This window comes from Lagenorhynchus albirostris, chromosome 5 (assembly GCF_949774975.1).
Source record: "Lagenorhynchus albirostris chromosome 5, mLagAlb1.1, whole genome shotgun sequence".
Classification (NCBI taxonomy): Eukaryota; Metazoa; Chordata; class Mammalia; order Artiodactyla; family Delphinidae; genus Lagenorhynchus; species Lagenorhynchus albirostris.
In genome coordinates, this window is record NC_083099.1 from 86,151,116 (window position 1) to 86,178,462 (window position 27,347).

The 27,347-nt window shown below is 51.8% G+C and overlaps 1 protein-coding gene across 3 annotated transcripts in view; it reads right to left on the reverse strand.

Annotated features, from left to right (window-relative positions):
- Positions 1 to 27,347, reverse strand: part of BOC (BOC cell adhesion associated, oncogene regulated) — a 79,710-nt gene that overhangs the window by 14,164 nt on the left and 38,199 nt on the right. For 2 of the 3 annotated variants that reach the window (XR_009540765.1, XM_060150605.1), the window contains exons 3-11: positions 26,766 to 26,927; positions 25,800 to 26,078; positions 8,964 to 9,110; positions 7,036 to 7,179; positions 6,425 to 6,718; positions 5,797 to 6,069; positions 4,425 to 4,732; positions 854 to 1,016; positions 336 to 446 (exon numbers count right to left, since the gene is read on the reverse strand). Coding sequence is in view for 2 of the 3 variants with exons in the window: in XM_060150605.1 (XP_060006588.1) it covers positions 336 to 446; positions 854 to 1,016; positions 4,425 to 4,732; positions 5,797 to 6,069; positions 6,425 to 6,718; positions 7,036 to 7,179; positions 8,964 to 9,110; positions 25,800 to 26,078; positions 26,766 to 26,862 (1,816 nt within the window). In the remaining variant the exon portion in view is untranslated. The remainder of the gene's footprint in view (positions 1 to 335; positions 447 to 853; positions 1,017 to 4,424; positions 4,733 to 5,796; positions 6,070 to 6,424; positions 6,719 to 7,035; positions 7,180 to 8,963; positions 9,111 to 25,799; positions 26,079 to 26,765; positions 26,928 to 27,347) is intronic. The other variant, XM_060150606.1, reaches the window with a different exon arrangement.

Sequence of the window (27,347 nt, forward strand, 5' to 3'; positions counted from 1 at the left end):
GGGAGGAAAGGACATGATGAGAAGATAGTTGCAATGTGACTAGACCTGGCCTGTTCCTGATGGGGGCCAGCTTCACCCCACAGCCCTCACGCCCTGGTGGCCACATCAGATCTCCCTAGGGCTCTCTGGGTCACTCTCTCCTGGGAGGAGCCCTTGAAAAGCTCCAATCCATATCGCCTCGCTGTGGTTAACTGGGGAGAGGCCAGGAAAATGTCACAAGGACTCCGGGACTCAAGACTGCATTCAACCTGCAGCAGTGAGCCTTCTGAGGCGGTGGACCTGGTTCCAGTTCTGACTGCTCGTCACTCCCGCCCTCGGGGCTGCCGGGGGCTTACGGGACAGGCGGCCGTGGTCCGGCTGGCTGCTGCTCTGGGGGCTGGCTCCAGGGTCATCTCTCTGGATCTGCTGCTCTTTGCTGGCCACGATTTCAGGTTTGGGCCGCCGTCCTGGGTAGAAATGGGTTGAGATCAGCACGAGAGGGAGTGTGCATTAGGTCTCTCTTTCCACACAGTCCTTTCCGCCTGAAGCTCTGCCAGGGGGTCTGACAAGACCATGGAAATAATAGAGGACATTGGAAGTGTGGTCTGAGTTCCAGCTCTGCCCGACAGTCGTGAGATTGCACGTGGCCCCCGAGTGTGAAAGGGGCAAAGGGATGCCAGAGGCCAGCTGGTGCCTGTCCTGATACGAGGTGGGACCTCAGCCTAGGCATGCAGACCGGAGGGAGGCAGGAGCTGAAAGGAAGATGAAGTTCAAGGTGAAAAGCTGGGGCAAGGTGAGCAGGACGCCCACCTGGCCTGGTAGGACCGCTCAGGCCCATGGAAGCCCCAAGCTGGGGGCAACATTGGACCCTTACCAGTTCGGAAGGTGACCATGGCCGTCTGGCCTTCGCCTGCACAGTTGTAGGCTGCCATCTCTACTTCATACAAGCTCCCAGGGTCGAGTCTGGTGAGGGTCAGGCGGTGCTGGCTGGCTGGAATGCCAGAGATGGTCCAGTCGTCAGAGGAGTTTGCGACCTGCTGGAGAAGGTGGCTGGTATAAGGACCGGCATCTTGGCCTGGAGCTACAGGTGGGCTGTAGGTTGCAAGGAAAGCAGAACTGAGCCCAAGAGGACAGAAGAAAGGGAGGGAAAATGGGCCAGGTTGGGGGAGAGGTGGCCCCACAGAAGGCAGGCCGTTCCTGCTGGCTCTGGGACATCCATCCTTGCTGGGACAATAAAGTCAGGCTCCCTGACCCCTCATCTAATGATCTCATCAAAACTCTGTGGGGAGGGTCAAAATGCCCAGCCGACATTGCTGAGAGTTTCTCCAAAGACCTTCTCTCTTTCTAAAAACCTCCCTATCGCTTCCTGGCCTTTTGCCTAAGATCAAGTGTAAAAACCTCCCTATTTAACTTTCTTTCTCCTCGATCTATTTAAACCAAACACACACAGTACCTTTAGTTTATAGTCTAATGAGATGATGATGAGAATGATAAAAGCATCATAGAAATGGCCACATTTTTTGAGCGCTTACTAGGTGCTAAGCACACTGTATGCACCATAACACGCCTCCACGACAACAGCCCAAGAGATGGGCGTTAATATTGTTCCCACCTCACTAATGCGGAGACTGAGGTTTAGAGAGATGAGTAATTTGTCTAAGACCACATTGCCAGGGAGCACAGAAACCCTGACTTGACTCCAGAGATCAAACTCATCATCGTAACCTACCCTAGAAAGGAAGTCTGGGAGCCAGAAAATCCTGGGTTCAAATCTGGGTTGTGTCTCTTACCACACACACAGGTTACCAGCTGTGTAACCCTGAGCAAGTTCCCTAGTCTTTCTGATCCCTAAGCTTTTCTCTTCTAAAATGAAGCAAATGAAACCTCTCAGGTTACTCTGAGGCTTAAATCCGACGATTCACGTGGCGCGTCGAACGCTGAAGCTGGCACACAGTAGGTTCCCAACAAGGACATGCCGCGCCCCCTCTTCCTCCGCTCGGAGAGGATTTCATCCTCCTTTTTCTGCTCCTGCCCTCAGGCCTTGCTTAGAACTTAAAAGCCGTGGATGAACGGTAACCATTAGAGATTAATCTTTAATGGCTTCAAATTCCTGGCTCTTTAAAGAAAAAAAAAAAAAAAAAGGAGTTCCAGGCTTCCGGACAGGCGTTGCCGAGAGGTTGCTTCATCTCACCCACCCACCTTTCAGGACACAGACTTCACTGCTAACTGTGCACATCTCCGCGAGCCTGCTGGGGCCTGAAGCTGTGGTTTGCTGAAGGAATTAAACAGCTGGTAGGAAAAGCTCTTATCCCCAAGCAGAATATTTCAAAATAGAACAAAACCTACTATTCAAGGGACAGGGATGGTCTGGGCTCATTCATGTCAGGCTTCCAGGACTTGTTCCAAAGGGAGAACTTTTTACAAACTGAGAATCCCCAGTGGTGCTAGAAACCCAAACACAGTAGCCCAGGGTCTGCAGATGCACCAGGAAATGAAAGCTGGCTTCATGCATGTGAAAAAGTGAAAATGAGTTGAATTGACTCCCAGTCTCCAGCAAGAGGGGAGGGGCTGAAAAAACACAACCCAAATGCTGATTTTTGCTTTCAAAATCCTTTCTTGTGTGATGATCTTGAAGACACGTTAGTCCCTCAAGAATGAAACTGCTTTCAAGACATAATTGTGCCTTGGCAACGTCCACCTAACAGCTCCGAGTGCCCCACGGGCCAGAGGCGAACAGAAGCCAGACCCAGCGGGGCACCATCGTCTCACTTCCCCTGTGCCCCTTTTCTCCCTCTGCCTCCTAGCGCTGGCCTCACTTCCACTGGGCTCAGAAATGAAAATAAGAAATGGAACGGTAATTAGTCACTGTCACGCATACTGAGAGGGTGAATGCGGCCTCAGCCTGGCGTTTCCGGATCACCTCGTGTGGCCTTTGCCAGCCTGCCTCTTGGTGAGGCCGTTTCATGGCCACCTAGTGGCCCGAAAAATATTATTCTTGCTCTCATGTTGGTTCCTGCCTCCTGGGGACCACGAGCATTTGGCCCGCCCTGATCTTTGTCTCCAACTCTGCAGATGGAGGTGTCCAGTTACACGGGGAAGTGAGGATTAGGACCAGCCCTGCCCATAACCTGGGTTGAACAACACGGCTTTTTGTTAAAAACTCATCCACCCCCTTTGCTGGCTGCCTATGAAGAGGCCAGCAGGCTGAGGGTTAATTAGAAACTGCCCCCTCTCGACCCCCACCTAGGAGGCGGCTTTGCCTTAGGTGCCTCTGTGGACCTGTCCTGGCCGGAGGTCTCCTCGGAGAGCGTGTTAAGAGGAAGACCAGAACAACGGGGCTGTCGGGGTCCGGAGCAGGGGCACAGCTTCTGCACAGGCGGCACCTTTCACTGAGTTTCACTGGTTTTGTTTCTTTTTGGAGACGGAGGCAAGTTGATAAATGCTTTTCGTTCCGCATTCCTATATTTTCCGTATTTTCTACCAAGTGCACATAGTACTTTTGTTAGCAACAACTAAAGTGATGCATAATAAAACCTGGCATTTATGATACATTATTACTTATCAAATAAGATTAAAAAAATCCATTAAGAATAATTTTCTACTGTCTAATGGCCTTAGGAAAAGAACAGCATGCACCTGGGATAAACAGAAATGTTTTCAAGGATATTGTCTTAAGGGGAATTTCATGTCCTTCTCCCCTGAGGGGTCACAGCAGGTGAGAGTGCAGCCTTGAATGGGGGTTGCGGGGGGTGGGGTGGGGTGGGATGGCAGCCCGGGGGCTGCGTCCTGTCTCGGAGGGCAGAGTGTCTAAGAAGGTGGGCCGGTCCAGCTCTGTCCCCGGATCCCTCCCTGAGAGCTCCCAACACATCCACCTGGACAGACCTCCTCCTGCCAAGGAGAAATAGCTGAGGTCTGAACAACAAGATGTGCTTTTAGCTCAAAGGCCTGCTTGTCAAAGCTGAGCCAGGAGGGATCCTGAGAACTGAGGCGGTATTTGGTAGCCCTCAGAGAAAACACTTGCTCACAGATATTTGTTTTCCTGGCTCTGAAGCTAGCTTGCCACGCCCGGGGTTCCTGCAGGTATGCACCAGCAGATCTTACTTAGATTCAAAACAAAACAAAACATCAACAATGAACGGCAGAGGGGAGGACTGGGGTGGTCATTAGGGAGCCTACGAACTCTCCTCGGGACTAGAGGCTGGTGTGCGAGGCTCAGACCTGGAAGCACACCCACGGCTTCTTCCCGGGCCTCTTAGGGCCCCAGATGCCCATCTCACAACCAGCTTCCCGGGAAGTGGTGGGAAAGCACGCCGGAGGGATCAGAAGGTCACGATCAGCAGCAGCTACGACTCATCCAGGCTTCAGGAGCTCAAGGGGAGATGGCCAGCGGGCGGAGGCCCCTGCCCAGCCTCAGCGAGAGGCAGGCGTAATGCCAGACACCATACCTTGCGGTGTTTCACCACATAGTAGAGGATCGGTGCCCAGCCGCTGCCCTCGTGCCGAGGCCGCCACACCAGCTCGTACGAGTCAGTCTTGGAGGTGCGGGGCGAGCTGAGGATGACAGGAGCCTCGGCGGGGGCCGCCTGCCCCTGCTCTGCCAGGCACGGCCAGGGTGCTGGCTGCACCGACGCCGGCGGCCTCAGGGCCCCTGGGTGGCCCTTCGGCATCTGGGCAGGGCTTCCGGGTCCGGGCGGGGGCACAGGAGGTGTGGCAGTGGCCGGCTTAGCATCCCGCCATGGCCTCAGGGTGGTGCCTGGAGGACAGAGCCGGAAGGAGAAGGTAAGGAAGAGCCCCTAGTCCCCTGGCCACCTGCTGAGCTGTTGTCTCCATGGAGAAAACAGGGAGAAGTCAGAGGGAAGGGCTGCCAGGGCAGGAAGAGCCCCTGGCTCAGGACGTGAAGTGACCATCAGCCCACTGGACACACAGCCGGGCTCCGTGGGGGTAGAGGGCTGTGCCCCAGCCTGGCCAGGAGGGAAAGGCAGCCGGACGCCCCTGCCCGGGCTTCTCGCCGCCGGCTTGTTTTCCTGTGTCTGCACCAGGTGCGTCTGAGCGAACTATCTCAATTTGCTCCTGAGGTGCAGGAGCCTGCGTCCTTTTTCTCACATTCTGTGTGGGTGTGGGGACGTGTCCCCTTCACTGTGGGATCCACACCATGGGACAGTGTGGGCCTCTCCCTGCTCCACTGCGGGGACCTGGAGGTGCGAACTGTGAATGTAAATACGTCTGAGACTCTCAGAGGCAGGAGGGGCCGCTCCTCCTTCAGGAAGCGTCCACAGACTCCACCAACACTAGTTTCTGCTGCCCGACCTCCTGCGCAGGAGGTCGGCTCCTGATAAAGACGAGTCAGCATTACTCCTGGCTGTGTTTTTCTCCAGTTGATTCTTCGGTAAGTTTTATTTCCTCCCTAGGAAAGGTAGGGTCTCTGCATCCCCCTCATTGCCTAGCCCAGGGCTGAGCAAATAGCAACTGCTCAATCCATGTAGATGTCAACTGAAAGGAATCAAACTAAGAAAGACAGAGGTGCTTTCCTTTGTGCTAGACCAGTGGCTGTCCAGCTGGGTTCCACGGAACTCTCGGAAGCCACAGGTTCTGCAAACTAATTTAAAAGTTTTTTTTTTTTAATACAGTATTTAAATGGTCATCTGCACTACTGAAAATCTGCACTTCTGACTTATTAGGAAGTCAATGTAAATTTAAACTTACAACTAAAAGCCACTTTTATTTATTTTATATACTGGGGTTTTAAGCTGGATTCCATTTGAGGAAAGGGTTCTATAAACGTTCAGCTGGAATCTCAGACCCTTGGGCTGCACTCACCCGGCCTGGCGGTCCTCAGCTGGACCACAGCGTGGGCGCTCCCGACTTCATTCTCGGCCATGCACTGGTAGACGCCTTCATCCTCGGGCCCTACACTGACCACCCGCAGGGCCCTACGGGACAGTCGGAGGCGCTGGCTGGAGGTGAGGGGCACGGCGTTCCTTAGCCACAGCACGGAGGGCGGGGGGTTCCCTCGCACCTCACAGGTGAGCTTGGCGCTCTGGCCCCAAGGGATGACCAGCTGGGACAGCTCCATGGTGACCTCGGGGGGTTCTGCCAGGAAACCAGAGCAGAGGTAAGAAAGGCTGAGCCCTTCCGTCCAGGCCCAGACAGGCTGGGGAGGGGACTGCTGTTGGGCAAGGCTCCCTCCTTCCCCATGACGTTGGTAGAGGAGAGAAAAGGTCCCATGTCTCCTCCATCAGAGTCTTGACAGGGAAGGGCTACCGGGCCCCTACACCCTGGCCCCTGGGATCCAAGGCCTCCTACTCTCTCAGTTCTCCTCCATCACTCACTTGGCACGTGACCTCTCACAAGGCACGTGACCCTGTCTGAGCCTCAGCTTATGAGCTTCTAGAGAGGCCGTGCAGATAAGAGATGGCCCAGGAGAAGGACTACAGAAGACACTCACCGAACACTTGGACGTTGTAGAGGATGACCGCGGCCCCGGGATCCCCAACCCCGTTGTCAGCCATGCAGCGGTAGGTCCCGGAGTCCTCGTCACTGGTGGTGTCGATGAGGAGGTTGCTCAGCAGGAAACGTGTCTTGTTGTAGCTGGCGACACTGGACCCATCCTTGGCCCAGGTGACCCTTGGGGGTGGGATCCCACCGGCCACACACTCCAGGATGAGACTCTGGCCTTTGGTGACGACGATGGTCTGGGCCTCTGGCGGGTAGATGATGCGGGCAGCCTCCGCAGTGGAGCCTGGAGGGGCAAGGAGAGGAAGGACAGCGTGTAGGACCAGGACTGGGCGCAGAGGATCCCCTCCGCCCTGCCTCAGGTGGCCCAGCCCCAGGCGGCAGCCTGGAGACTGTGGATTTGGAATCAAACAGCTCTTCAGGGGCTTATGACCTATGTCAAGTGGGGCAAGATACTAATTCCCTTGGGCTCCCCAAGGTCCTCCTGCAGAGAGCTGTCACGAGGAAGAAGTGAGACAGCAGTGCAGCAGTAGCATCAACACAACACATGCCGGATGCCCCTCCGGCCCCAGCCCCCCTCCGTCAATGAGACCCTCCCCTTACGGCGCACGCGCAGCCTGTCACTGGTGCCCGAGGTTTTCACTTCCTGGGTCACTGGGTTGTAGGCGGCGCACTTGTACATCCCCTCGTCCTCCTGGCTGGCGTTCACAATCTGCAGGTTCCCCGACGGCATGATCAGGTAGTTATCTGAAGAGAGGACAGGGATGAATGTGGGCCCAGACTACTGCACTCAGCAGCTCCCGCCAAGGATCGGGGCAGGCAGGGCCCACGTCAGAAGTTGTATACCTGAACTCCAACAAGCCCAAACTGAAAATGCTATTCTCCCCACAAAACCTCACGCCTAGTGGGGCGGAAGTGTCGGGAGTGACACTAACCAACCAGCTAACAAACTGGCTGGCTGACACCCCACCACCATCCCAAGTTCATACATGGGTCTGTGGAAGAGCATTTTATAACTTTTAAGGGGGCTTGCGTGCCATGGCAAGGAGGCAGGATTTGGGATCTGCCAGACCTGGACTCCAGCTCTGGATCTGCCGCATACTAACTGTGTGATCCTGGGCAAGTCCATTAACCTCTCAGATCCTGTTTCCTCATTTGTAAAACAGCATGACGTGTGCTGCCTCAGAGCCATTTGTAAGGACTGAGAGGCCCGTGCTGCACACATGGGAGATGAGCTGATCATTCCTGCAAGCCACCAGGAAGGAGGGAATTGACTTTAGAATTTCCCATCAGTCTCTGTCACGGTCACAGCTCTGAGCCATCTCACTGTTGAATTTCTGCAGCCAGGGAGGGATATTCTAAGCCCCAAGCCCCACCCTCTCCATGAATACCACTGAAGCCCTTCCCCCTGCATCGCTGGCCTGCTAGGCTCTGTCTGCTTCTGGACCAGGGGTGCCATGGCGGTGGGGTCCCAGGGCTGAGTTCAGCTTCTTTCCACAGGAGACAGATTCACAGCGACTCACAGTACACTTGGTGACTGGGTTGGTGTTTAGCTTCCTGGCAGGCAAAGCACTGGTCATCAGCTTTGAGCTTCCTGGTGGCCTGCCCTTGGCAATCCGGATGTCCCTGCAGTCTAGGCTCATTGAGTCTGGTACCTGGCTGTCACTGGGCCGCCCCAGGTGTGAGCTGCTTAAGGCAAATGCCAGATGGAAAGGAAAAAGCCTTTGACTCTTGTGGGATGGGCAGGCCTTCTCTAGGGGCTACTGCCAGGCTTCTGCTAGGGACAATAGACATTCATACTCTCCTCAGTCTCCGGTTATTTCTGAGTGGCAGGATTAGGCTTTTTACCCTTAAAAAAAAAGGTTTTTGTATTTTCTATAGTAAACATATACTCCCCTTTCATAACCAGAAAGTTAGCAAAGATATTTTAAAATCTCTAGGACATTTAAAAAGGGACACATTTTGAAGTGTCGGGTCCAGCCATGGGGCCTCCTTGGCCTTGGGTGCAGGTCAGTCGTGGAAAGAAGCTGACTTGGCCTTGAGAGAGAGCTTCTCTCCCTGCTGGCACTCTGGACGAAAGCTTGGTCGCCGCTGGACCAGCTGTCACGTCCCCTTAGCAGGAAGCTGTGACTGTTGAGAGGTTGCGTTACCAGCTCTGCTGTGCGGGGGAAGAGCCCCATCTCCCAACAGGGAACCCCACAGCTCCAGGAATGTCTGGTATGTCAGGCAGCCCTCCTGTGTGTGCCTGGTGGCGGGGAGCTTGCACAGGGAGAGTCTCAGCCCTCATCCATGGCAGCAGCTCAGCAGCATCTGCCAGGGCCTCAAAGGATGAAGAGATTCCTCGCGACAGGTTCACGGGACCTCCACAACGGAGGCCCTTCAGGATCCCGCAGGGCTAAATGTCAGGGCAGAAGACAGCTGACGAGCATGGGGAGGGGCTGCCGGCGTGGCGACGGGGGTTTGGGAAGCGCTGCAGAGACGGCCAGCTTCCCTCCTGGCCCCGGCCGCTGGGCTCCTACTTGTTCGCTCACCTCTGGAGGCCTCCAGCCACTCGTGTTTGACGCTGTATCGGACCTGGGCTTTTGGGTGGCTCTCAGGAAGGTGACAGGCGATGACCGCCGTGTTCCCCTCATCCACTTCAATCACGTGCTGCACGTCTAACTTGAAGTCCTGGAGATCTGTGGAGAGAAGGGAAGGGGCCGGTTGGGCCTCGATGGAGGACAGAGGCAGACAGTGCGACATTTCAGGGTGGGCTTCAGGGTGGTGCCTCAGTGTCTTTGGTCACAATCAACAGCTGCAAGAAGCTCACACACTGGGGGTGCTCTGGGGGCGCTCCGAGTCCTTCCTCCCACCTTTCGGTGTCTAGAGGAGTTTACAGGAGGGAACGTGTGGCCCGCGTCACTGCAAGGGGAGCTCAGCTGGGTGTATATAAGCTGAGGGGGCGGGGTGTAGAGAATTCCATGAAGTGGTGCGGGTATCGCAGACAAGCCTCTTTTGTTACACTGACATGGGGGCAACTTGGCTAGGCCCATCGGCCCCACCGAGCCTGGCTGGAAATGGGTCACAGTCAAGGCACAGATGTCCCGGCACAGCTCATGGAGACTGAAAGGAACAACGATAGAGAATGCTTCTGTCTGTTTTCCAGTTCAATCAAGAATCGCCTTCTCCTCAGACATCCACAGTGAAAAGTGAAAGGCCCGAGATTCTGCTCAATTGCGAACCGTGGTTACAACCAGAAGGCTGATTCCTGCTACCCAGGAGCTACGCAGTCCTCCCCAGTATCCTCGGGGATTGGTTCCAGGTGCCCCACTAAAATCGGCAGATGCTCAAGTCCCTTATACAAAATTGTGCTGGACAACAGTTGCCGTCGGCCTGCCGTATCCTCGGATCTTCCACCTGCAGATTCAGAGAGCCGACTACACGTCATGTCATGGCTAATTCTTCCTCAGGGCTAAGGATGGGGATCTGTGGATGCCTGAAGGATTTTCTAAGGCAAAGAGGGATGTCCCCAGGGTGGCTTAATGGCAGTGGAATGCGGGCGAGCCGAGGGTCCTGATGCCAGGCTGCGGTCTCTCCTGACTTAGCTCAGTGGCAGGAAGACTGGGATTTAAACTGGAGAGGATGGAGATCCATCTGGAACCAAAGCAGGATGTTTCCTAAACAATCCAACGGTCCAAACAACAAAACTCTCTTTGAGCCAAATCACTGCTGTGGTTGAACAAAACGGGCCATTTGTGCAACAAAACCGCATTCCAAATTTGGTTTTCAGGATTGTGGCTTAATTTAATTTAAGAGAGGAAATAAAACTAATAGAGAATACGATAAGAGAGATGAAAATATTTACCCAGACACTCTCTCCATAAAGGTACTCAGAAAGCCCTGGAGGCACCATCTCAGTGCCGACCACACCACATTCTGATGCGCAGCGTAACTGCAGTTCACAGCAAGACTCCACCTGCCTGTGCGGTTGGTTCCCAGACAAGGCAAAAGGAGCGGTGGGAATCAGGTTTCTCACAGAAGACGTGAGCTAATTACCAAAAACAAACTGCTGTCACCAGAGGAGAGCTCAGTGATCAAGGCACTCAGTGAGGTCAAGAGGTTTCCCATTTAATGGAACTTTCAAGAAGTTCTTAGTCAAGCCAAGCCAGAGCAGGGGAGGAAAGCCCTTTTATTTCTATGAAAGGATCACTGTCCCCTTGATTCCAATATTCGACTGTGAACTTTTTAGGGGCAGGGACCAAGTCTTCTTCATGTATGTGTCCTCTGAACCTAACCAGTGCCTGGCGCAAGTAGATGCTCAGTGAATGCTGAATGACCGATGAGTGACTATCTTGGAGCTGGGCCACTCAAGTCAGGTACAAGATGCCCGTGCATGTTGCCTGTGAACTCAAATTTCATAGTTGAGTTGGGTCTATAGTATGAGCTCAAGGGCTTAGCACAACAAATTTTCCATGAACCTCTTATCCAAGTGTGGCCAACCTTTATCTAAGTTTGGATATTTTGAAAATAGCATGTTTCTTGAGTGATTACTTCCAGGGTCACAGGAAAAATAGGTGTAATAAATGTGGAATAAGAAATACATACTGTTGGTCGGGATAAGGTGGCAGAGAAGACCTTGAGCTCACCTCCTCCCACGAGCACACCAAAATCACAACTAACTGCTGAAGAGCCATCAGTAGAAAAGACTGGAACCTACCAAAAAGACATATTCTACATCCAAGAGACAAAGAAGGAACCACAACAAGATGGTAGTAGGGGCACACTCGAGATATAATCAAATTCCATACCCCGAGGTGGGCAACCCACAAACTGGAGAATAATTATATCACAGAAGTTCTCTCACGGGAACAAGAGTTCTGAGCCCCATGTCAGGCTCCCCAGCTTGGGGGTCTGGCATCGAGAGGAGGAGACCCCAGAACATTTGGCTTTGAAGGTCAGTGGGGCTTGATCGCAGGAGCTCCACAGGACTGGGGGAAACAGAGATCCACTCTTAGAGGACACACACAAGGCCTTGTGTGCACTGGGACCCAGGGCAAAAGCAGTGACTTCATAGGAACCTTGGCCAGACCTACCTGCTGGTCTTGGAGGGTCTCCTGGGGAGGCAGGGGGTGGCTGTGGCTCTTTCTTGGGACGTAAAAGCTGGCGGCGAACGTATCGGGATTACTCATCTGAAGGCTGACATCTTGCTTGGGCCATTAGCACCAAGACCTGACCCCGCCCAACAGCCTGCAGGCTCCAGTGTTGGCACACCTCTGCCAAACGACCAACGGGGCAGGAACACAGTCCCACCCATCAACAGACAGGCTGCTTAAAGACTTCCTGAGCACACAGCCACCTCTAAACACGCTCCTTGACACAGCCCTGCCCACCAGATGGCCAAGACCCAATTCTACCCATCAGTGGGCAGGCACTGGTACCTCCCACCAGGAAGCCTGCAGAAGCCTCTAGACCAGCCTCACCCACCGGGGGGGGCAGACACCAGAAGCAAGAAAAACAGTCACATAGCCTGCGGAACTGAGTCCAAAAACACAGGTCTGGACCTACCCTGGGACCAGCTGGTCCCTGGCCACCAGGTGACGAGAGGGGAGTGTACTGCTGGGATACACGGGACATCCCCTACTGAGGGTCACTTCTCCATGGCTGAGAAACATAACTAACCTTCCACATACATAAAAATACAAATAGAAGTTTAGACAAAATGACACGACAGAGGAATATGTTCCAGATAAAGGAACAAGATAAAACCCCAGAAGAACAACTGAGTGACGTGGAGACAGGCAATCTACCAGAGAAAAAGTTCTCAGTAATGATCGTAAAGATGATCCAAGAACTCGGGAAAAGAATGGATGCACAGAGCAAGAAGTTACAAGACGGTTTTAACTAAGAATTAGAAAATATAAAGCACGACCAATCAGTTGAAGAATAACTGAAATGAAAAATACACTAGAAGAAATACATGCTGTTGACCGAGTAGTGTGGCAAAAACAATGACAGAATGCCTGATTCATCTCTACGGCCACAGTTTGCTTTCCAGGCTGAACCAGTGGGTCCTGGGGGTCAAGGTGAGCTCTCTCATGGATTCCTTCCTTTGGGTGGGTGCAGGGCCTTCTGGGCTTTTAAAGAATTATCTCATCATTATTTAATTTTGTGTTGGTGATAACCAACACACACTAAGTTGCAAATTCCTAGCGGGCAACCTATTGATTTTGCACTCCATGCCCCCGCCCCAAGCCCCACTGCACCGTCTTCAGGATGCACCAGGCTCACTTAGTCCTTGTTGAGTGACTAGTTTGGAAGGCTGTGCCCAAGGCCAGATTGGTGGGCATGCACACTGTGCAGCTGTGCCGGGCCCTGCGCTTGGAAGACTTTCCCTTTGCACTGAGCCCCACAGAATATGGAGCCCAGTCTCGGCTGAGCCTCTCAGCCAGGAGAGCGGATGTGTTTTCTCCCAGAGAGAAGGGAGGGTGGACTGCCTGGGCTCAATGTGTTCTAGCTGGACGTTGCTATCTGCTTTCCCAAGCAAGGCACTTCAGCAATGCAAAGGTCTTAACCCTCCTCAGCACAGGGTGTGCCCTACCTGCCAAGTCAGGAGGCTCCCCACAAAGTGAGCTGTGAGCGATCGTGAGCTCAGGGGCACCTGGAAAATTCCTCAGTCACTGAGAAGCACTCTCATGCATGCTCTAATAAATCTAAAAACTACTCCACCAAGAGTTTCTGAGTTTTTGTTTCACCCTTCTCCTTTACCTCGTTCTAAGAAAATCTGCCTCAAGCAAGAATGTACTTAAGCCTAACAGATCATTTTGCAAAAAAGATGTGAGCAACGGAAAGGAGTCTGGGATCAGAACGCCATCTCCAGCTTAGCCCTTGGCTTCTGCCCCATTGTAATTGAGGTCTTATCCGTGCACGGAGCATGCTGTCCTCCATGTACCCACCTCACTGCCCCAACACTGGATAACACTATGCACTCCCCCTTAAGCCCCTCGTGGTGCCTTCTGCATGCTCGGACAATCCACTGCTGCCTTGGAGACAGCAGGCTGTGTGTGCAGTAGCGGGGGCACTGGTCAGCCATGGCCCCTCTGTTCTGATGCCTACATGTGCACGACAGCCCATGCGGGCAGGACCCAGGACACCCCAGCTGGGCTTCCAGCTCCCCACAAGGGCCGACTGGCAGGCGAGCCTCCTGGCTTCAAAACAAATAAGCAGCAGTTGGGTCCTTGGCCCTGTCCCCCCAAAGCTTAAGCTTTAGCTGTTGCTTCACTAGACAAATGCTCCCAATTTGGCTGCTGGAGCAAAAGTTGAGTTTCATTAAAAAGGGATCAAAGGCAGAGTAATGAAGTGATGGACGATCTGAAAATCAGAGCACCCCCTCTTCTAGCAGTTCTGGGCAGGAAGGAGGCCAGGCAGGGGCAGAGGCTTTGTGATCAATAACACTCTAATCGGCCACCAGATGAGAGGCAGATGCGGGGAGATCTCGCTGGCTGCATAGGAAGGGAAGCAGCCTGTTCTCAGGCCCCCTTGTCTGCAAAGCCAGTTTCCTGAGTCCCTGGGCTGCTCAGAGCGCCTCGCTGGGAGTAAGGGGCAGGCCCTTCAGTTACAGATGGGGTTAGCAGGCCTCAGGCCTCGCTGCACAACGATGCATCAGGTTTCCTGGGGGAAATGGTTTGACAGGACACCTGCCCTTGCCTGTTGGCTGGTGTGTTTGAGAAATCCATCAGAGGAATGTTTTTGCAGCTTTAATCCTCTTACCTTCCCTCAGACCCTTCTTCTGCATCCCCTCTTTGTGTATTCTTCCAACTATTTTATTAACGGGTTGGCGCTAATCAAATGCCAAGGGGCTCACTCCTGTTTCTCAGCTCTCAACAGGTCAGAAGCCCCTGGTCCTTGAGGCCATCTCTGGGTTTATGGACCTTCTTTATTTGTCACAGAGCTTCGTGCTTTCTGAGAAAGCCCATAACATCTCAGGCTCCATATGGAACCCTGCCCGGTTCCTTGACTTCTAAGCACGCAATTTCTTAACGGAACATATATCTTCTCATATATCACTTCCGTAGGAGCCTTGGATACACAGATTACAGGGATCTGTTCAGACACAAATCATGCAATATGCTCTGAGTTTCCTCCACATTTACAGGGTACATCAGGCTCCTACCTTCTTAGCTGTGGGGATAAAAGGAGGAAAATGAAAACTTTCAGAGGCGTGTCGGGTGTGGCTGCCATCACCAGGATCATATGCGAAACTACAAACTGACAAATTCCACCTTGAGCCCCTTCTGAATTTCTTTCTCTCCACCTTCTAGCCTGATCCTTCCTTTATGAATACAAGGCTCAGTAGATCTATGAATTCAATGACAATATTCAGTGTATGTCTGTTCATTCTCGTAACACAAAACTGTCAATCTTGATGGTAGGCTCATCCTCCAGTTTTTATAGACTCTACCTGTCCCGTCACGTGGTACACTGTGCCTCCGCAAAGTGCCCCCAGTGTGATCACTAAACCTAACTTTTACTTTCGGGGAGTTGCCTTATTTGATCGTCTTCCCCCCGAGTTCCTCCCTTAGGCTGAAAATTAAAGTTCGCTTCCGTTTAAGAAAGAAGTCACGTAAGACGGTGCCTTCAGGGGGAGGCTGCCTGGATTTACCGACATCCCCATCTCCCTGAGCACTTCCGGCTTTCAACGCCTCCAGGCATTTCTCGTACCTAGTCAGTCCTGTCCTACCCTCCTGCCTGTTCTCGGGGAGCACAGGACGAGCCTGCACGCATCTGCCGAGGCCGGATGGGATCCACCAGATCGTGAGGCGACTGAGTTGGGCTCACTTGGCAACGCTGCCGGGCGGCTCAGCAGCCTCGTGGCCGTCGGCAAGTTTCTAGGCTGACCGATCATTCTACCCCCCAACTCTCCTGGCCGCCAGGCCTCAACTTGCCCCTGTGCTGGCTTGCTGCGTCTACGGCCAGTGTTACAAAACGTAGAAAGAGCTTGCCTGATGGAGTAGCCCAGTGACATGCTGACCCTGTGGCCCATCCCTGCGTGTTCTGAAAGGCAGCAAAGGTGCAGAGGAAGTAGAACCAAGCACCCGGGGCTCACCGCTCTACCGATGGACTGGGAGGCGCTGTCTGAGCAGGGGAAGGGTCCTAGGCCTTGCCTCCCTGTGTGGGCTCTTGCGATGCAGGGGCTCTCCAGTGCCCTGAACTGCTTCACGGACGGGCCGAGAATCGCAGCACGACTTGATCTCCAAGTCACCTGAGGAGCCATGGCCTGGCACGACCCCGTGGTCAAGCCTCTGAAAGGAAGTGCGCTACCAGTGGAAAACCATGGTGACGGACTGCAGAAGCGGAGTGGAGGCTGGGTCCTGACGGTGTTCCTGTTAGAGGTGGGACTGCCTGGATTCTGGTGAGTGGACGGGGTTTACTGGGGGATGGGCGGGCCTCTCAGACGCCATGCATTCTGGGTAGTGACTAAGCCTAGGACTAGTCCATAGCCCTGGCACACAGACCACTGAAGTCAAACCCAACTGCGGCCCACACGGCTGGGCAAAATCTGCATATTCTGCAGTCGACATCTGGCACGATACCATCCTTCCAGACACCACTGATTCATTCACTCAGCCATCCAGAAGCTGCAAAGATACCGAGAAGATAAAGACGTAGTTCCTAACCACACGAGCTTTACTCTAATAGAAAAGACAGTTAAAACAACACACAAGGCAGGGTACAACAATTCGCACGAGTGGTGTCCCCAGGCGTCCCTGCCACCTTCACCAGCATTCCAACCTAAGTGAGGTAACCTCGATCTCCAGAGCAACTTAGAAAGGGGGTTGGTGGAGGGAGTAACCGTCCCTTTGCAGGCTGGAAGAGTGGACAAATGCATTTGCTCTCTTCAGGATTTTTTTCTGCCTGTTCAATTGCATAATTTTGGCTCCAAAGCTGTCTCCTGACAGCCATGGAAACGTGACATGAAATTTCTCACACACACTTTCTGATGAAAGCAAGGCATGCTATTTAAATAAAAACAGTTTCTATGGGGGAGAGAAAAACCCTGGCAGATGCCAAACATATTAGTTGTTAAATCTTGTGTTTCTTTCTTTTCTTTTGAGTTAAGGTGGGGTGTGCACCTAGATTGGAGCAGTGGGAGAAAGCTGAGGTTGGGGAAGAGATGAAAGGCCCAGAGGGAGGAGAGCAGAAGATCAGAGTCAAGACTGGAGGTGGGGAGGACAGGAGAGAGGGCATAAAAGGAGGGGTGCGAGAGGAAGAAGGAGGAAAAGAAAAAGAACCTAGTTTGCAATGTCATTAAATGATTTGCAGTAAACTGGCCTAATGCTTCAGGAATTTCTTGGCTTGAACCAATTAAAAATATATATTTTTTAAAAGACATATGAGAATGAGAAATGTTATTAATCGTTGAACACAAACCAAGGATGGGAGCCGTTTCTCCACTGAGTCTGGCAGCCAGATGAACAGAGGAGATGTCTGTAGACCATCCCATTTATTGGACTCCAGTGCTGCTGTGAAGTAGGGCTGGCTAGCAGAACTGGGGAGTTTCTTTTGGACTAGACGAAGGAATAAAATGGTTTGAAAACATACACTGGGGAAAGAGAGAAGAAGGAAAAAGAAGATTGACTTGCCAGCAACCCACATCACACATATTTCTCTGATCAACCAAATATAAACTAGAAACTTAGCAATGGGAAAATTAATGTGAATCCCGGTGGTCTAGACTCATCAGAGCCAGAGCTGCTTCCTGGCATGGCCTTTGGCAGGCTGGCGGCCTGTACAGGAAGAGAGAGAGGAGAGAAGACGGAGGCGTTCAGAGGAACAATGGACGTGAACCCTTCAGCGTGGCCTTTACAAACAGAATTCTAGGTGGGAGAGGCGGGGGCACAGTCTGAAGGCCGTGGGACCCACAGTGGTTTCCCCTCCACACACCTGGGAACTACATAGTCCTAAAAGCAGTAATGACTACCCATGTCGTCTGCCCACCCTCTCTGACAGTGTCCCGTGAGGCATCTGGTAGGACGTAGAGCCACTTCCACTGGCGTCTCCCTTCAAACGTTCCAGAGTTTCCTCTAAAAATGCTTCACGCTTCTGACGTCCATCAATTTTTCTAAACCCTTCCTGAATCTATTTGTATTTTCAGCCTGTTTATATCCCAAGATGTTGCTTCATCCTTTCTTGTTTACTTCCTCAAAATTTTTACTATGTCATAGTCTGGTGAAGAAATCTTTGTTCACCTTCTGCATGCCCTTTCTGATCTTCTAGACTTCAAACACATCTTATCTGGGAGTCTGCCTCTCCCTAGACATTCACCGAAGGCCTAGCCTGTGCTAGGCCCACTGCTGTGCAGCAGTGTGGTGGTCACAGAGGTGAAGGGCAAAGAGACGGTGGCAGGAGAGGCCTAGAGAAGTAAACTCGGGATGGTAGGGATCCGCGAAGAGGGGACCCCACTCCAGACTTGGGGGATCGAGGGGGTCAAGAAAAGATTCTTAGAGGAGAAGATACTTGAATCTTGAAAACTGAGAAGGAATTTATTAACCAAAGGGAGGTGGGAACTCTCTGGGGAAGAGAACGGAAAGGAGGTTGTTACAGGTGGACGGAGCGCCATTCCAAAAACCAGTGCAAGACTAGCTGAGGAAATGGCAGGGTTGCTGGCTCTGGAGTGGGAGGTAGGGCTGAGAGGGAGGCTTAAGTGTCACGCTGTAGCCTGGGTCTTATCCTGTGATGCCTTTTCAATGTTTTTAAGTAGAAAAGGAACGCACTCACCAAAAATGAAGCACAATTTTCCCTAAAGAAAAAAACATGCTGTTTCTGCCTTAGCAAGTTTTTTTTTTCCTTTTGCTTACCTTTTTTTCCCTCAGTATTAAGTGATAGTCCTTTATTTAGATTTGAACATTTTGTCCCATTTGCAGGACAGACTCACTATTCTGTAGTTCCTGGGACTATTACCAGATTCCAAAAATGGTTGCAAGTCTAAAAAATAAGATCAGGGTAGAAATCCGTAAACTCTTCTACACACACAAAAAAAGGATAGCCAAGGAACTCATTTGCTCTCCTGATTCTTTTTCATTTTAAAAGAACCATCTTGCATCATGTTCTTTAGAGGTTCCAGTGATTTCAAGCAAGCTAATCAATCCCTCCCCTTGTCTTCCTGCGCAAAAGGCTTCTTAAAGTCTGTTCTGGCTCACTGAATCTATAGTTGTACCTGCTTAACACACTGTGTGGTCCTTCCCTTTTCTCTTAGCTTAGAAAATGAACCTAGGATTTTATTTAAGCATATGGGTGTGTGTGCAAAGAACAGACTGAGGAGAGGAGTGGGGTAGGTTAAGAGTTCTAAGCCTGTCCTTGGGAGAAGGTGCACCTTGGAACTGAGCCCTCTTTTGGTAAATATTGACGGTTGCTAAATAGAGAATTGGAACCCTGGCTGTTTGGGGCAGTTGCTGCCATGATGCCCTGAGCTAACTCCACACATTTGTCTGGGCACCTGTGCCAGGCCTACTGGGATTAGCATTGCCAAAGCCATTTGAAGATTTCACCAGAATACCAGGGGAAATTCTTGTGAGGTGTGAATTTCTGCCTGTATCCACTAGAAAACAGAAAGGGTTAATGTGACTTTGGCCTAAAGCTGTAAGGTATTCCTTAGTCATCTCCTATTTAGGTACTCAAGTTGCTTAGTACCTTTTAGGTTTAAACTGTCTTTCAATAATTTTCTTGTCCAACTGGCAAAGTAAAATACACAACGCTTACGGCAGAAAGCAGTTGGATTTCAAGCTCAAGTTAGTTCTCCTTTTCCAACTATACCACCGTGTGGAGCTGTCTCTCTGCCTCTCCCAGCAAAGGCAGATTCACCCTCTGCCTGGAGGGCATCTTCAGACCCAGCTTTCAGCTGCAGACTCCTTTCCCCTCCTAGGGAAATACAGCCACTGGGTGATTGTCTCTGTCTTGCTACCTCATCCTAATTTCAGGATCTGACTGAACTCACTATGGAATTATCTGCACCGTCCAAGAAACTGCACTGGGCTTAGGTCTAAGTACACGATGTAGAAAGCTGAACTTCGTTGTTGAAGGTCTGAGAAAGGGATGGGAGGACTCAAAAAATTAGAGAGAAAGGTTGTCCCTCACACATTCTTCAAGGCTCAACCCTGAGTCTTCCTCAATCCCCTGAAACTGAAATGAATCACTGTTCACTTGAGCTCCCATTAAAATCTGTTTATATCTCTATTAGGCAACTCATGGGTCTGACTGACTTGCTTTATGGCTAACAGGTAAATGCAGTCCACCTTCTCCATCAGACTAAGAGATCCTCAACAGGAGGGACTAGGTCTTACTGTGCTGCTGGAAATTCTAAACACTCCCCAATTCGCAGGACACGAATCTCCAAAACACCCAGATATTGAACTCAGGAGAATGACTGGTTTGCTGGTTCCCTAGTGGGACTCATGACTCTCCAGCCTGCCGGCTAGCCCTATGGATTTTGGACTCACCAGCCTCCACGATCATGTGAGCCAATTCTTTAAAATAAATCTTTCTCTCCCTTTCTTTTTTCCTTTCTTTACTCGTCTTTCTCTCTCTCTCTCTCTCCCCATATGTGTGTGTGTGTATAATTATATATATGTTCTCCATAAAATTACATGTGTATATATAATTATATGTGTGTATATATATTCATATGTATGTTCTCCACAAAATTATGTGTTTATATAATTATGTATGTGTGTATATATGTGTGTGTATATATATACATACATGCATTTTATATATATATGTGGTGGGGGGAGAGATTGGCTCTTCTTCTCTGGAGAACCCTGACTAAAAACAAGGATAGGGCTTCCCTGGTGGCGCAGTGGTTGAGAGTCTGCCTGCCGATGCAGGCGACACCGGTTCGTGCCCCGGTCCGGGAAGATCCCACATGCCGCAGAGCAGCTGGGACCGTGAGCCATGGCCGCTGAGCCTGCGCGTCCGGAGCCTGTGCTCCGCAATGGGAGAGGCCACAACAGTGAGAGGCCCGCGTACCGCAAAAAAAAAAAATTAATTAATTAAAAAATAAATAAAAACAAGGATAAAGGAAGCTAAAAATATTTTTTTTTAATGTCGACAGCAATCCTTAATGGCCTGTTCTAATTCAGGGTCACAGCACAGAAGACCTTAAGGAAGTGTCTGATGGGAATCAGAGCTGGGGAGCTGAGTAAGAAGTCATGGCTTCTGTTTGTGGAACTCACAAGGCCAAGGGCCAGGGTCGGCCCATCCTGCCAGCGCAAACCAGCACTGTCTCCTTGGAACAATAAGCAGCAGTGAGCCAACACAAGCATAAATGGGCAGCTCTGCGGGCTACACTGACAACATATATGCAGTGACACTACGGGCTGCTCTCAAAGGTGGCGGGGAGGTGGGAACCCAGGTTGGAGAACATGTGAGTAGGGGAAGCTGAGAACTTCACAGGAAATGGGTTTGCTCTCTCTTCCTGATAAGCCAGTCCTCTCTCTTGGCTCTGGCTGTGACGGAAGCTTTGCCCCTCCTGGGCTCTGTCGTCCTAGGGCTGCTCCCAGAATGCAGTTGGGCAGCACAGGGTTGGGCACCGGCCTCAGAGCCTTCTGCAAGAGGATACTCCACGGATATGTGCTGACCAAATGGGTGAGTGAATAAAGTCTGGAATTCATAAAATGCCTCAAAATATTACTATCATATACTCTCTCATTTGATTCTCTAAAAACCAAAACAAAACAAAACCATAAGATGGATGATGTAATCATTACTGTGCTCATTTCACAGTTGTGGCAATCTGAGAAATCAAGTGACTTGCCCAAAGCCACATTAACTCTTAAGTGGCAGAGTTAAAACTTAAAAAAAAAAAAAGATCCTCGGTTTAAGTTTCTTGTTTTTTCCATCATACCAGTTGGGCTCTTCATTTCACTCATGGGTTAAATTATGGTAACAAAGGGCCCCTGTCCCCTTCTGACCTTTCCTCAAAGGCACAGAGTCATGGACACAGCTGCCTAAGGGGAACTCCTTCCCTTCCTGTCAGCTGTCTTGCCTCTGATCTCTGATGCCAGAGAAGGATAATTCAGGAGTACGTGACTGGTCCTAGGGCTTAAAGACCTTACGGAGGGGTTACATATCGGCTGTCAATTAAACCAGCACCAGCATAAGACTTCACATTAGCCTGAGGACTAAAATCCCCAGATATAGAATTACTACCCAGTTACCGCTTATTTTATTTCCAACTATGACTGGGAGAATTAACTGAAAAGATAGAAAGAAGGTAAAAATGAAGAATTATTAGGAGTTTATCTGAATGGTAGATGACGAGTGGTAAGGGGTCGGAAACAGCTTTCACGCTGCATGCCGGCTCTGAACTGGCTGTGATTATGTGCTGTGCTGTGTGGAGAACAACGCTGAGGATGCCTCGGGGTCCAGCAACAAGGAATGCGGTGTCCACGGGCAGCATCCGCTGTTGGTTCAGGCTCACAAAGTGGTGGCGCCCGGGTGTGAAGCTTGTGAAAAGAGAGGTAAGGGGAAGAGAGGTAAGAAAGGAGAGCAAAGTCAAAGCACTTCAAAAAGAATTAAACATGCTCTGAAGAGAGGCATTAGCAGCAAGAGAGATTCACCACAAAGAAAGCTTAAGTGAAAAGGGGAAAAAAATCGCCACAGAAGAGAGTGGGAAGGGCACCTCCACAGAGAGTAAGAAAAGCAGTTCTCCACACAGCCAGGACCACCTGGAGGAGAGGGTGGGAGTGCACAGGTGAGACTTCAGGTGGTCCCATTTTACCTGAAGAACACAGGCTGATGTCACCAGGCAGGGGTAAAGTTCAAGTGCACCCCCTGGCATCAGAGTAAAAGTGGTCTGGACCAGGGAAGTTCTGCCAGCAGCCTCCTCCACATCCCTGAATCCTCAAGCCAGGTCTCAGCCCCCATCACTGAACGCCCCATCACTGAACGCCCCCATCACTGAACGCCCCCATCACTGAACGCCCCCATCACTGAACGCCCCATCACTGAAAGCCCCCATCACTGAACGGCCCCATCACTGAAAGCCCCCATCACTGAACGCCCCCATCACTGAACGCCCCATCACTGAAAGCCCCCATCACTGAACGGCCCCATCACTGAAAGCCCCCATCACTGAACGCCCCATCACTGAACGCCCCCATCACTGAAAGTCCCAGTGATCTCTAGGGGTTCACCGAGATGGAGGAGGCAGCACCCTGCCACGGAGGCCAAACAGCAAGTACCCTGCCTGAGGATGAACATCTGAATGCACTGGGGAGAGGCCAGAGGAGAAGGAAGCCTGAAACACCAAGTGTGGGCGGGCGTGCGTGCGTGCGTGCGAGCGCCGGCACACCGCTGCCGGCCTCGCCTCTGAATGCAGAACGTGCCTTCCATAATCCCTTCTGCCGCTCGGCCTCCCTCGCACACCAGCCACCCAGCAAAACACAGCCCCCATTCTGCTCAGGAATGTGCTCTGGGAAACTTAATCTAGTTGCTGAGTCTGGGCCAAATCCCCCATGGCATTAACCCAAGCACAGCACCCCTCTCTCCCGCCTTCCCGCCACCCCGTCACTGCCTCCTCCAAGTTTGGGAGGCTGTAGGTTCCAGTCCACCAACTCCCTCTCCCCAGGACACAGACCCTCCAAGCCCGCTCTCCCCATTTCCAGCACTTCTCCATCCATCTTCTGGTCAGGCCCAAACATTTCTCTTCTGATTCATGCCTAAATGACAAGCCAATAGCTCTTGGTTTTCAAACAGGACTCGCCTCAGCTTCTGCACAAGCCCCCTCTTCTCTCACTGCGCCTTCTTGGGTTACAACCAAACCATTCCCTTTGTCCTCACTGCCAACTGCAGATCCCTTTGAGCACCAGAGAAAGAAGGGGCCAGGATTTTTTTTTTTTAAATAAAGGCTATAAATTGTCTCTCCTCACACAGATTCACCTTGAAGTAGAAGGAGGGCTCCAAAATAAATCTTACGCTCTCCAGCTCTCCCGTTCTCCAAACAATGAGAGGTTCAGGCTGGCTTGTGATCAGGCCAAGTTAGGGAGTCTCCCAAGTCTTCACAGACGAGGGCTGACCATTTGCAGGTGAGCAAACCTCCTGGAGGAGCGGCGTTGCTAAAGGCACAAAGGTTGCTAAAAGGCACCTCTCATTTGTAATAATGAACAACTGGCAAGGACCCGATTGCCCGGCCCTAGGAAGAGCGTTCAGGACACTATGGTAGAGCCACTCTGGGATGTTCTAGGGCCATGAGCAACTGTGCTCCTGCTCTGGAGGGGGACGGGGGACAGATTAACTAGGAGCATGCCAGAGCGGTGGGCACACGGTACGTACACGCGAAAAACACATTGGGCTGTTCGCTTAACATTCGTGCGTTTTGTGTACTTTACTGGATGCACTTTATACTCAATAAAAAAGAAAAAGTAAATCCGGTCATATGACCAATGGAAAATGCTTGCCATACGATGTCAAAGGGGAGAGAATAAAGACAGAAACTGTATATTCAGTAGTGTAAAAATATAGGTAGGGATGAAGACCAGAAGGGTATACTCCAAAATGATGATGGTGGTTGTACAAGGACGGTGGGGAGACAGTATGTTCCATATATTCTAAACTTTCTAGAGTCAATTGAATTATAATTTAAAAATCTACGAGAGAAGTATGATGGTAAGAAGTGTAGCTCTGGCCTCAGCCCTTCTTGTTATGACGAGTTGACCCCTGTCACCCTCCTCACCCAGCTCTCCCAGCACCCCGCCCCAGCCCACCAGCACACCTGGGGGGAGGGCCCAGCAGGTGGCCCAGGGCCTGCCTGCCTCACTGAACCCGAGCCCTAAGCCTGCTCCCCAGAGGCCTGGCACTCAGATTCAGTGAATGCTGCCGCCACAGAGGCAAAGTGGCTACAAGATGCAGCCCAGCTTGGCCTCCCCCACTAGGGAGGTAGCTAGGGACCCACCCTGTCTTCCGGCCTCCTCTGAGAAGAGGGCAGGGCTGCTAAACTGGTTCCCCAGGAAACAGGAATACTGCTGCCAGCCTCGTTCTAGTCTCTATTCTACCACGGGAGTGAAGTCCCTCTAGGGATCTGGAAACCAGAGGGCAGGGCGGGGCCTTTTCTCGCCTGCTTTTCTACTCCCCCTTCTCTCACCACTTTCTCCCCAGGACTCACGCCTCACACCTCAGGCACCCCGGCTGACGGCTGACGCTTAAGGAGCATCTTAGAAGCTGGCTGCCTTAGGTGTGACCCGTAACATAAGGACCACCAACCTCCTGGAACCACATGGTCCAGGAGGGTGATAACGATGGTGACATGGAAGCAGGGCTGTCCGGGATAAAGAGGCACAGCTAAGTCGTGAGGGAACAAGCTCAGGAGACCTTCTAAAAGGTTAAGCCCAAACACCATGGAACTCTCAACAAGATCCCCTGTTTCCTAGGCTCCAGCCACCAGGAAGGGGAGGTAATTCTTAATACTGTTGACCTTGAACAACATGGGCTTGAACTGCGTGGGGCCACGTGGCTGGGGATCTTTTCCCGCACAGTAAATACTACGGCACTGCATGACCCGAGGTTGGTTGGACCTGAGGATGTAGAGGACCCCTTATGAGTTATATGCCAATTCTCGAGTGCCCAGAGGGTCGGCGACCCTCACCCTGAATTGTTCAAGGGCCAAGTGAACCTCCTGGCTATAGACTCCACATATAAGCGCAGGTGTTGCGGCTGCGCTTCCAAAATAAGCCTTTGGAAGTTTATTTAACCAGTCAAGTCTCATTTCCCATACGTACCATGGGTAGAAAATCAGGTAATGTGTGTACTGAGCTTGGGCACAATAGTGTACCCAAGTGGTAACTATATATAAGAGTAGCATGAAGTCTTCTCCCGGCAACCTCCTTGAACCAAAGTGTCACCTCATTTCTTCCTCTCTACCCTCTGTCCCACAGTTGCCTTTTCATTGTGTTCCACTACTTCTGTTTCAGGAATTTAGACTATGCCTGCCCCGCAGAGAGGCAGGAGGCCAAGGAGGAATGGGCGGGCTCTGTTCGGACCACACGTGGCCCTGTACATGCTCTGACTGCAACTGCTGCGAGGATGGGGGGCGCGGGGCACAACGACATCGAAGACCACAGGGCGACCAAGTAGAAAGGCACGGCGTGGCCCAGCTCTGGGGCCCACAGAAACAGTTCAACCATGTCAAGTTTCCTTCTTTCTAGACGCTCACTCCAGACCCTGCCTCTACTCAGAGAGCACAAAGGTCCCCAGCCACTGGAGATTACTGGGCAGCCACCACTCTGATTGGAAACGTCAGTGGGCAAGGCCCCTTTTATGGTGGGACTGATGACAGGGGGTTTGACTGGGGTGGGGGACAGAGAGAGAATGGGAGGGGGCAGAGGAGCAGTACTCACTAGCTAGCGTCACGGTGGCTGGCACGCTGGCCACAGCCCCTGCAGGCATCCGGGCCACACACTGGTACCGTCCCACAGTGTGGTTGCTGAGGGCAGTGATGACGAGGGTCCCGCGGGTGATGAGGACGCCCAGGGCATCATCCGAGCCATTCAGCTCCTTCCCGTTCAGGCGCCAGGTGGTGTTCATCCAGGGGGGCTCCACCACGCAGCCCAAGATCACGGTTCCTCCGAGCTTCTGGACGGTGGAAGAAGGCTGGACAGTGACCTGAGGGACCTCGTCTGGAGGAAGAACAGGCATGTAGCGATGAACTGACACCCCCAAGAAACCAACAGCATGACCTGCTCAGAAGCACCGCACCCAGGCAGCCTTTCAGAGTTGAGCAACCCAGAGAGGAGGTGACCTTTCTCTGAAGAGCTCTGCTGACCTCGGGTCCATTTCCCCAACCTGGCCTTTTCCCCAGAAAGTAGACTGGAGTGGCAGTGTGGTGTGAAGGCAAGACCTCAGGCTTTGGACCTGAACAGGCGCTGTGTCTGAATCCCAGTGCCACTGCTTCTGAGCCAGGGAACTTTAGCCTTTTGGGGTCTCAGCTTCTTATCTGTAAAATGGGACTAATAATATTTGTCTCACAGCGTCGCTGGGAAGCTGACAAACAATGCATGTAAACTGCCTGCTGTAATGCCCTATAGTTAAGTGCTCAATAAAAGGTAGTTCAGTCATTATCGTTACCCCTCCCTAGTATAAGTTTCAAATGATTAAAATACAACCAATATGTTACTGAGATCATTTCTCATCTTGTATTATTGAGCGTGTCCCTGAAGGTCAGTGGGAAGGAAATGCTCTTTGAAATCCAGGAGGAAGGAGGCCTTTTTAGAGGGTCCTTGTAGAATGCCTGATGATCCCCTCTGACACTAGGGGCAAAGTGTTCTTCCCAGAAGGGCCACCGAGAAGGCAAGGAAAACACTCACTCAGGTCTGCGAAGCAGCCGGCCATGGCCAAGAGGAGGCAAGCAAGTGTGACCTCGGACCTCTTTCCTCTCTGCGTTATCATCATCCCACGCGACATGGTGTGTCAACGTCCCATAAGCCAAAGGAGTCACTCAAAGAGGTACCGCAATCCCCTGCTACACTCTGTTGCGAAAAAGAGAGAGAAATGGCTGTGGTAAGAATGCCTGGGGCACCCCTGTGGTGGCCATGGGGCCTGGCTTTGTCCCCATGCCCCTGCTTCCATCACAGGTGGTAACATTCAAAGTCTTGACCTGGCCGGCTGTTGGAAGACTAAAGAACACTCTCATGCCATTTCTCATCTAACATAAGCTGCTTCTAAGTTGCCCCTTTGAGCTAGAAGGTGATGTCATGGTGAGAAGGCCAGAGCCTTGCCCAGTGCACCCATAGCAACGAGGACAGGAGAGCCCAGGACACGGAGAGGCGGAGACCGGCAGCCGTGTCCCAGGCTCAGGGCAGTGAGTAGCCAGCACAGATGCTGGAAAGGATGCAGTTATCTTTACCATTTGCTTGCAGGAGGCTAGGTGCCCAGGGCTACGTGACACA